The sequence below is a fragment of the Coloeus monedula genome (genome assembly GCF_965178545.1).
Source record: "Coloeus monedula genome assembly, chromosome: 4".
Classification (NCBI taxonomy): Eukaryota; Metazoa; Chordata; class Aves; order Passeriformes; family Corvidae; genus Coloeus; species Coloeus monedula.
This window is the reverse complement of record NC_138784.1, coordinates 27,092,567-27,103,800: the sequence shown is the minus strand read 5'-3', so window position 1 is coordinate 27,103,800 and position 11,234 is coordinate 27,092,567. Positions and strand designations below refer to the sequence as shown.

Below are 11,234 nucleotides of genomic sequence, written 5' to 3'. Positions count from 1 at the left end.
GGGCTCTCTAAATACTGCCCTGGGGATTTAAAAGATCTTGAAGGGTCTCTTTGTCTCCATTCTCCTCAGTCACATTTCTGCAGGTTTTAGAGTTACCTAATCACTTTTAATCAGGAAAGAAACCAACCACATGAGGAGGGAGGACTAGCCCCGTAGTCGTAGGTCAGGTGCCAAAGCAACGGTCTCACTGTCTGAGGAGAGAAGGGAAAAAAGGCAGTTTTCAGTGGGGAAAAAAAAGATCAATTCTCTTCCCCTCTCACCCCTGCCAAAGCTAGTGCTTGGGTCCTCTTTCCTGAAGGTGATCCTTGCACAAGAACAAATTTTCCTGGTTTTCTCCCAAGAGTGCTGCTGTGCTGAGGGCACTGTGGTGCCCTGCCATCCCCTCTCCCTGGCACTCTTTGGTCTTTCAGTCAAAGATCCTGTTTCTAGCTCCAGCAACTCTCTCCAGTCCTGCCTTCATGCCACAGTCACTGCTTTCCCCACAGCCCTCTGGTTTAACAGGGGCTCATCCCACAGCTGCTCCCAGCCTTGGCTCCATGAGGGTGGGAAGCTTCGCCACCCCAAAATGACAGCATTGCAGGGATGGTGATGGCAGCATGACACAGCATCCATGGCCATAGTGCTCTGCACAGCCACTTCATTTTAGCACTGGAGATGAATGGTGCAGCACAGCCAGGCATTTCACTTTCCTAAACCTCTTGGCTTGCAGCTGGGAGCCCTATTCTATCTCTGAGCCCTGCCTGCCTGGGAGAGAGATAAGGGGCTGGAGAAGGGCCAGCGTGGAGCTGCAGACAGCAACTCTGGGCCTGTTACAGTCACTTGGAACTGGAGGCAAAAAGTTTTCATGGATTATCCATGCAATGCCTGGGCTTAACCTCTGGCAGGAATGTTCTGGTTAAGCCCAGGGCACATATGCAAAATAAGGGCTAAGGGGCTTGAGAAACTGCTGCTGGATGCTGAAGGCAGACAAAACCTCATATTGTTTGGAATGGTTTAGAGGAGGGAAAGAATAGGTGTGAGGGGAAAATATGCAGCATGTCAGGATAAACCAGCCTGATACCCCAAGACAGAAGGAAAAGTGCTGGCTGCAAGCTCACAGAGACTGACTGGTCTTGGTGGGGTTGTGTCCCACTGCTACTGCTCCCATTGAGGGAGGCCTCAAATGACTTCACTGAAATTTGTCCCCACTTGCCTCCCTCTCCCTTTTTACCACACAGCAAACAAAGAGCAGTCTGATAGAAAGCTGCAAAGCGGTTGTGGGTGCCCCATCCTTGGAAGAGTTCAAGGCCAGGCTGGATGCGGCTTTGAGCTGCTTGGTCTAGTGGAAGGTGTCCCTGCCCATGGCAGAGGGGTTGGAATGAGATGGTCTTTAAGGTCCCTTCCAATCCAAAACATTCTATGATTCCCTAGGAGAATTCTCCTCTGCTCTCCCCCACTCTCCTCTGGGACATTGCAGTATGAACATGTTCCACCCCTTGATACATAGTCAGACATCCTGTCTTGGGCCAAAAAATACCTGTTTTGAGTTGAGAAATTTCAATCCAATTAATTTATTGCCAAGTAACCAACCAACCAACCAACCCTCAGATGCCTCACTTCCCCCTGTCCCGTTTCCTCACCCCGTGCTGCAGGTTACAGCCAGACCCTTTGGTGAGATGGTGGGTGGTCCAGGAGCTGTGGTAGGTGCATGGGGATCCCTTTGCTCTTGCTTCTCCTTGTGTCCTACTCAACTGCTCCAGCATGGGCTCTTCCACTGGTCATCATCCCACTGGATACTGTACCTGCCCTGGACTTGTTTCTCCCTTTTCAGTATTCACTGCCCATTCTTAAACATTTTTCCACGGAGGCATGCTAAACTTACTTGGTTGGTCCAGTTTTGGGGTGCAATGGGTCTATTTTGTCTGGGGCCAAGCCAGGTGTCAGCAGCACAGGGCAGTCCCTGACCAAAGTAATGACATCTCCCCTCAAGCATGTCACCACACTCTGTCTGTGACGTGCTTTTCTAGTCTTCCATCTTCTGGTGTTACTTCCACTGTTTTGGAAAATTATCATCTATTTTCCCCTTGCATGATTTGCTGAGTCCTTGTAAGATGAACACAAAAATCCTTCATAACGTTTTGACATCTCTAACAGGGCTATACACATCTAAGCTACACCTCAGCAATCTCTAGCAATTGAAAAAAAGCTCCAGAAACCTCCAGAAAAAAAGCTCCAGAAATCCATTTTTGCCTGGAAATGGAATAGCTATGAAAAATCAGCTGTTTAATCATGAAGTCGTTGCTGACACCTCCCCATGTGTGGGCAAGAGGACGCTTGCTTGGTTTATTTCTTTTTCCTCTCCCGTGGTTTGTGTTGGTTATCATCCCAAAGGAAGTGAATCCTCTCAAGTGTAATTTCTACTGCATGAAGAGACATATTTTCAAACGGAGGTGAAGCTCCTCAGGACGTTATCCCTAAAGAAGAGAATCCTGGTGTGCAAAAGCCAATCAACACATTGAGTCGAGACATGATTTTTTTACAAATCTGCAGACTAGGGTGCTAGGCCAGGCCTTTTCCAACCTTTTGGAAAACAAGCAGAGTCATTTTTACAAAAAGGTAACCAAAAAAGAAGCATACAGGAACAGGAGATGGGTCACTCATGCTTGTATAACAAAATTTTTAAGGTGCATGTGTTGATCTCAGTCCAGTTCAGTATCCTATCATCTCCACATACAAATTCTCCTGGGGGTGTGTTCTTTAACATTATAATAATCTAAGGTAACTTGAGGTTGTCTTTACATCCTACCACCTGTTGCCAAGTTATAGTTTAACCTTATTTTGTTAAACCTCTGTTGCAGTTTCTGCTTGAATATCTTTGAACTATTACTCGTCTAGGACATAAGGATTTATAGCATTCTCTTCCTGGGGTCTCTTCATGGTTTCATTGTTCCAGCACATCATATCATAGTTTCAAGGCTAACTTACAGTTACTGTGAACTTCTTGTGAATCTTTAACGTCATCTGACATCAGGCAGGCAGGCTCAGGCCGGGGACGCAGATTACGCTGGGAAATCCAGAGCAGGGAACAAAGTGTTTGAGCTGTGGCCAAGCCACTCCTTTCCCTGTCCCCAGCCCCAGGGGAGAAGAGGGTGTGCCTCCCATTGCTCTGCAGGGAAATGGTATCAGTACTGAGAAGTGGGGGTTGCTTTCTCTCAGTTTCAAAGAAATCACATGCTTTAGGCAGAAGGCAGCTGGCAAGATCCAGTCATAGAAAGGGGTGGTACCTTCTACTCACCCAGCCATTTAGGATCCAGCAGCCTTCCCAGCTCTAGAGCACATCGATGTTCTGGTTACAGGCACTGCAAACCTCACTGTCTTTTCTTCTTGAAACTTGGGGATCTGTGATTCTGTGATTTTTAGCATAATCAACCCACCTTATTTATTGTTCAGCGGGGTTAATTCCCAGCCCAGCAGACACATCTGTTTCACAGGACGGCTGCCAGGGGCTCAGCAGCTGTGACTCTTCCGAACACCTGTGGTGGTGTTAGGCTGAGGGTAGAGCCCCCCCATATTGCCAGGTTTCAGGATGCTTAGCCCAAGACCCTGACACTCAGTGCTGCTTTCACAGAAAGGACAAACACCTGCATCTGCTCATGCTCAGTGTCTGAGGCTCTCAAGATAATCAGCTCATCGAAACAAGCAAAACTAGGAGCTGCAGTCACAACTGTCAGTGTCAATGTCTGAATCCCAAAGCCCACATAGCACATGGGTGGGAAAGACCTGGAACAGTCACAGGCAGCTTTACCCACTGCCACTTTCCCACACCATACTTCTCTCTCCCATTCCAGGGTATTAGTGGGCTCGGGTAGAGCTGTGCTGGGCTTTGCACTGGTGAAATTACCAAATGCAAAGGGTAAGAAAAAAGCATGACTACTCAACTTCTTAGGACCTAGCCCCCCAGAATGGCCCTTACAAAGTGTACCGAGGGGTACCACCTGACATGGTAAAAATGGACACAGGTGTCTGTTGTGAATATTTTTATTGCATGCATAACATTTTAAATGTGAAAGCAAAGGTAGTAATTTCAAAATCGCTCCACTTCTAGATAGCATAGGGCATAGCAGATATGCAGATTAGTCCTCTGAATGCTGCTCTCATGATTAACAACACTCACTACATGGCTGGCAGTAACTCTAACATGATCATTACAACTAATAAGGATGCCACTGCTGAGTTTCCTTGCAGTGAATCCAGCTAACCAAGAATTTGCATTGGTGGAGGCTGGTGTTCAGCAGAGAAACTTTACATCCTTAGTGAGGGGGGAAAAACCAATTCCACAAACGCCAGCCCACCCCTCACCCCTGAACATTGGTGTGCTGACAACACCATTTTGGACACAAACCACACATCAGCATAAGGGTCGCTATGAAGAAAGTAAACTCCACCTCAGCCAGACCCAGCACACTGCTGGACTGCATCCTTTTCTTGGTACAAATTTATGCTCATGAAACTTACACCATGCTGAACCTTTGCACAGGTGCTGCAGGCAGGAGGCAAAGAAATTAGATTTTGGAAAATATCAAGCCCAAATCAGAGATGCAGAGAGTACCCAGAGCTGGACAGAGGCCTCAGGCAGCAGCATAAGCACTATTCATATCTGTAATGTTACAATCTGGCATTCATATCTGCCCAATTAATGAGATCAAACCACCCAATCCTTTAATGGAAACAACACTTGCACAGGTTTTGGACACAAGCCCCTAGACTGGTTCACTCAGCACCCTCATCTGGGACACTGGAGCTTTAATGACACACAGTTTATGTAAGCGATATTCTGAAGAAAAGAGAAATCCACTCCTATGAATGCCACCCCCACCAGATTTAAACCTGGACTCCAGCTAAAGAGACCCAATGTGAGAGAAAGAGATGTGTCTGAAAGACACCAGGCTAAAATAAACAGCTATGGGCTGCTTTATGTGGAAGTTAGACAGCAGTCCAGAGGCTTTGCATCAAACACAGGCAGGTCACAGATGATTATATTGGTGGTATGGACTATTGAGTTCAGAGATGCAAGCTAAAACGGCATAAGATGAAGCAGCAGACAAACCTGCTGTCAGATACAACAGAAAGTGAGGTGTTGGACTGAAAGGATGGTTGGTAAGGAATGGAAGGAACCAGACAATCAGACTAGTAGTTTTCCTGTGTAAACAGAACACTACGTGATGGACTTATTGGTCCAATTGCCTCCTCTATTGTAGAAGTCATAGAATAGTTAGAATCATAGTGGCTGGAAAAGATGTCTAAGATCTGTTCAATATGTCGAGCATTCATTAGATAAAAAATCTATTACAACTGTCTGACTTTCTTGGGAAGTAACATCAGTACATGTGGCTTTAAATTCAGTGAGCCCAAATTTAATCTCCATCTTCAGCTTGCGATATCTCCCCAGCTGTGTGTCTGGAGATGGCACTACACAGGAGCCAAGATTTTCCATCCCATCCTCATCTACATACTGAGCATCCTGGTTTTTTGTACAATAGAAAGTAAAGAATACACTTGTTTGATCTGGTTCTATTGGATAGAAATTATAGTAAGCAACTTCATTTACATTCAGCGGCTCCCCAACTCCCACCAATTTCTTGAAGAGGTCTGTGCAATAAGTATAGCCATCAATTTCTGAGACCTTCCGTTTACGGATGTCATGGATAGCATCATCAAATTTCTCACTCACTTTTACGCCGTATGTCCTACAGCTGATTCTTGAGGTAACAATGTGTGGATTAACTCCAAATAAAACAGCCCCTTTTGCAATGGCCAGCTGGGCCTCTGTGGGACAAAGGATATGATACTTGCTGCTAAAGGCCTGACTGACTGCATCTCTCAGGATGATGCTGGACGCAAAGCCTCCCACAAGCAAAATGTATTGGACTTTGTCCATCTCAGGCTTGCAAAGAATTTCCCTCAAAGCACAAATGATATTGTTGATACAGTAGTCAAACAACCCCTTCATTTTCTCATATGTAATCATGATCGTCCCATCACACCACACAGCTCCTACTGCTTTTTCAAAGAACTGGGAGATGTCCTTCTTGGACTCTGCCACTCTGACCAGGTTGCAGTAGCAACGTATGTAGACTGCCTCCCTGTTAGCAGAGCATTTCTGTAGGCCGAAGTTGTACATCATACTTTGTAATTCAGAAGGGTGCTTCTTTACATATTCATCCCATACACCATCACTGAATATTTCCTTGAGGAAACTGGTGAAGTTTTCATCCACTCTGTTGCCTCCCCATCCACCTCCAGTTGCCTTGTGTAACTCCTTTAGGTAATGGTTTTCTTGGATCTCATGTACTGTGATGTCTACAGTGCCACCTACACACGCAGACACAGACACACACAGAGACTCAAATTAATTGCGCTGTTTGCTTTAAAGTACATTAATTTCCACTGAATTTAATCTTACCTTCTGAACTCCCAATTCACAAATGTGCTTTTCTGCTGCTTTCTTTCCTCATCCTCACTCTTCTACTATTGCCTGTACTTCTCTAGATTTCTTAAATTTATTTATTTTTAATTTTGTTTAAAAGCCTGGTCTCACAAGGCTCCTACAGTTATTTCTGATAAGAGCTGGATGCTCCGACTTGCTCACTGAACAAGCTGATCTCCTGTCTGATCACAAACGGAGACTGGCCTCCTCACATAGGTCATGGACTCCTGACCAGTGGTGAGAAGACTCTCAGGAACTTGCAGTCCTCTTGATGCTTTTTCGGTATCTGTTCACAACCACTAGACTGCTCTTGGCAGAAAATTCACATCACACCAAAAAACCTCAGGAATCTAGAGAAATTACTGAGTAGCACTTCATCAAATATTCTTAATGATTTACTCCCCAGTGCCTGCTAGCTCATCTCTTTGGTCACTTCACTGGGCACTAACTACAGTTGCTCCTAGAGAGGAAGCTGTGAGCTCAGGCTACACAAGAGCACGTGGCGCATGCTGATGGTTGATGCTGGGACCCGGTGCCAGCTGATCTGGTGAGAGGACAGGACTTTGTGTTGTGACTGTCTGGCCTGAAGAGCACTGTAGTGTGAGACACAATCCTGTTGTTTTCTCCTATTTTTCTGCCTGCTCACAAGATCTCATTAGGTGAGAAATAAAAATAAGAACCCCAGGACAAGCACAGCAGTGGAATCTGAGCTCTGGGACTGCACTGCAGACCTTTGGCCATACTGTGAAATTGCCACGCACTGTGCCCAGCAAAGATGGTACCTGTTAATCAGGGAAAATTTTACCTCCACAGTCAACAACAATATACTGGATCCCAGGGGAGTCTTCAAACTTCTTCTTGTCACTGCTGTCTGCCATAAACCCTTCCTGTGGAAGCTGCTTGCACCACAGTGATGCAGCTTCTGGCTCCAAGGCAATGATCAGCTTCTCAGAGAGCATGCCAGAGATAATTCCTGCCTAACATCAAAAAAGAGAAGAATCAGTTCAAGGAAAGGGGGTGACATTACTGCTGCATGAACACCACCTGCTAGGGAGACTCTTCTCACCCCAGCAGCTCATGCAGGGGTGGTGGTTCTTGCACCGCTGATCTCTGTGGGCCTCATTACTATACGGCGGTGGCAGGAGAGGGCAGAGCTGTTGTTACTGCCAGTTTGGGACATCCACTCCCTCACCACCCTCAATGTGGAAGATTTCTCTGCCTGATGGACTGAAATTTGAAATACAGGTTTACATGTTGAGGGGTTCCTTTGCCTCAATGGGCAAAGAAACTTCCAAAGGTAATATGAGGAAATGGGGTAACCCCTGCTTTCACCTCTTTTGCTGCCAGACGCATGAACTGCTTGGCGGCAGCGCTCCATATGGCTGGGACAGTAAGGACCCAGGTGATCTCCTCCTGGTCACAGACAGTTTGGAAAGAGGCCTCTTGAATGGTGTTCAGGGCATGTTCCTTCAGGTAGCACAGGCTTTTGGAAAAGACTGTCAGGGCAGGAAGCAACTTTCCGTTGCTGGCTTTCAGCTCCATGCCAGCCGTGACATTCTACAAAACAAAAAGAGTCACATGGTGCAGTGCCTGTATGACACCTGTCCCCTTCACACCGAGCACTGCACAACCTAGGGCACAGAAGGAGGTCCTGTCTCCAAACCTGAGTGAACTCCCAGCACTGGCTTCACTACTGTGGCTAACTGAGTCTAAGTGGCACAGGTCAGCTACCAAACTGCTTACCCACCACACCTGTGATTCAGTAGGCAAAATGTCAATGTGGTTGATAAGTCAGCTGTTTCTCCTAGGCCAAATTTTGTAAAGACCCTGTAGATCCTGTAGATCCCTGAAGAGCCAGTGGGGGGTGATTCTGCAATGAAAATTTCCTTCACCATTTGCTCCTCAGATGGAGAGAAATAGTTCTGAACTAAAACCTCTCTCCACCCTCCACTGAAAGTGAATGAGAACCAAGCACTCCAAAGGTGACATTGTGACAGACCACATCATTCCCAACTTTCCTGGGGAGGAAAATCTTCAAAGAGGCGTCCCCACCCACCACAGCACCCAGGTCAGCATTCATGACTTAACCCTGGGGGATGCCAAAGAGAGGACATGAGGCTTTTCCTGGGACTGGCTCTGTGCTCTGGTTTAGCCTATGCGAAGCCCTGTAGGACCCCAGCGCACAGAGAGGAAGGTCCTAAGGTAGCCTGGTGTTTGGCTGAACAAGCAAACCCAGATAAAGCTGCAAACTATTCCAAACTAGCACAGAGCCTTCAGAGAGAAATGATAAAGCCACTGCAGGCTTTAAGGACAGCTGGACACCCTTACATTAGCTTCAGAATAACACTTCAAGGGAGGGAAAGATAAGCTGGGGGAGCTGTATAACATGGGATGAGCTCTTAGGTGATCTCAGGGCTGCCCATCTCCTTTGAATTACAGGAAATTTCACTTGATCCTTGTTCCCTGTTGAGGACTGAAGCAGGGAGTCCCAGAGGGAGACCAGTTTCTCTGCCAAGCTCGGGAACAGGGCAGCTGTTTTTTAGGAACATGTCTTTGCCTTCACCCAGGTAGGCAGTCAGGTTTTATTGTCTTCAGACAAACAAGAAACATCATAAAGGACCCATGAAGCTATCAGCAATTACAAAAATAAATAATTTCTTCTTTGGTTCATCAAAACACTCTCTGACTTGAGTTCATTCATCCCCATTAACCAGACTTACTCAGCCTTCTTCATGGATTCTCTAGCCCCCACCCCTCAAATAAATGAATAGCCCTGACCCCCATCAGCAGTAACTCTTCCACCTACCGTGTTGTACAGCTGCATCTTGAAATTCTGGAAGAAGTACCAGCTGTCAGCTTGGCTGGAGGGCAGGTTCTGGTACTTCATCACAGCATCATAGCCAAAATACTTGAACTCCTGCTTCTGGTTGAACAAGATGCATGTGGGCGTCTTTGGGGTCCTGAGCCCATGCTCTGTTCCCCAGTAAACCTGGCAGATTTGGTCGGTACCTGAAGCAAGAGAATAACAGTACCCACTGTAGGATGTGCCAAAATCTATAGCAACAACGAAGACTGACTGGCTGGCCATGGCCACTGCAGTGCAGAGGTGTGCAGCTCTGGGAGCCAGAGAGGGGTAAACAGATGGGACTGGACTGAAAGGCCTGATATTTCAGAGGGAAGGGCAACCTTCCCTGACTTTATTGGCTGGAGAGGGATATGACTCTAGACATCCTGTAAACTGTGCCTTTTCCTGTAAAGAGGCAGGGTTTGCTTCTGTTATTCAAAACAGCAAAGTGCCTTTGTTAGGAAACTGATCAGTAGCTTTCTGCACTCCCAGCAGCAAGGACAGTCCCTGGTGCTGCCCACTCATTTCAACAAACATTTTCTGCTGCTGCTGTAAAGGCATGGAGACATCCAATGCTTCTGGCTACAGAAGAGAATGGATGGAAGGACAGTGTGAGGACAGTGATCCCAGAAAGATGACTGCAGAAGGCAGCAGGTAGGTTACACAGGGGCTGTCTCTGGATGAACTTATTTAACCTTCCTAGGTCTGAATATTTCTACAAAATTTCTTGGAGGGTTGCATGAGTGCTGAACTGCAAACATTTTCTGACTGTGAAATATTTCAGTAAAAGCTCTGTTTTCTACTTCCTAACCTTTCTAGCCATCACAGAGATGGTTACTGTCCCCAAATTCAGCTCAAGTTCAACTCCGAAGTGTGAGGCAGTGCAAGAGAAAATGAAACTAGAAAGATCAGCATAAAGAGTGTAACAAGATATGGGATTTTGGGACTCAGATTCTGAGCTCATCAATTTTGCAGGAAAAGTCTGACTAAAATGCAGATTTTTTACTGGATTGTTGAGCTTAAAAAACAAAACAAAAAAAGTGTCTTCTGTGAAAGACTGAAAGTGAAGTGATTTAACTGGAAAGGAATCCATCCAAGTAAACAAAACCAAAATGTGCTTTGGTGGGAGGAAGTAATGCTGAGAGAGAAGGGCAGCACGGTCCCTTGCAGCAGCTGTGCAGCCTTCTATTGGCGTAAACCAAAGGTAAAGCCTCATGCTGAGGCTTTCTCTGACATCTGGTGCAGGAATGAACTTACTCTCTATTTGTTGGGGGTTTAGTTCTCCTGTTTTCTTTTTCTCTTAAAGGCATTTTCCCCATACATGTTGCCAGGGGGACAAATTACTGTGTGCTTAAGAAAAACAAAAGCCCTGGCAACAAGAGTGGGGTGCATCTGGCTACTCTCTTTCACCTGGGTTTGTGGGCAGCCAGTTCCCGGCATTTGGACAGAGAGAGAGGCTGCTTCTTCGGCTGCCTTCCTTCCTTCTACCGGAGACACCCCGGGATCCCAGGCCCGCCTTCCCTGCCCCGCTGGGAGCCTGGCTGTGGCCGCCCTGCCCTCGCCATTGCTTCGAGCCTTCGCTGCTCTGTAGCCCTGCTCACCCTGCCTGCCCAGACCTCCGGGGGGTTCCCACCGCAGCTCCGTGGTTTGAATACATCTCCTCTGCCACCCGGGATTTGTGCTCGTCCCTGCCGTTCCAGCCTGCTGTTCCCGAGGGTCCGGCCGGACACCGGGATCGGCTGCCCAGGGGTTTGTGAAGCCTTTGTTCCTTCCCTTCCCGGGATCCCAGGCCGCCATTGCCCGCGTGTTTCCCGAGCTCGCTCCGGAGCGCCCCCTGCAGCCGCGGGGGAACCATCGCACCTGCCCTGCTCACCGGGAGCCGCCAGCGCCCCTGCCGGCTGCGAGCGGAACTGCACCCGAGGG

The 11,234-nt window shown here is 47.3% G+C and overlaps 1 protein-coding gene across 1 annotated transcript; it reads right to left on the bottom strand.

Moving 5' to 3' along the window:
• Nucleotides 1-5,290: 5,290 nt before the first annotated feature.
• Nucleotides 5,291-9,554, bottom strand: LOC309572214 (heat shock 70 kDa protein 12A-like; the record flags this gene model as incomplete). Its single annotated transcript, XM_082280346.1, has 4 exons — nt 5,291-6,351; nt 7,272-7,443; nt 7,799-8,023; nt 9,273-9,554. The coding sequence occupies 4 exons, from the start codon at nt 9,552-9,554 to the stop codon at nt 5,291-5,293; spliced, it is 1,740 nt and encodes a 579-aa protein (XP_082136472.1).
• Nucleotides 9,555-11,234: the final 1,680 nt, after the last annotated feature.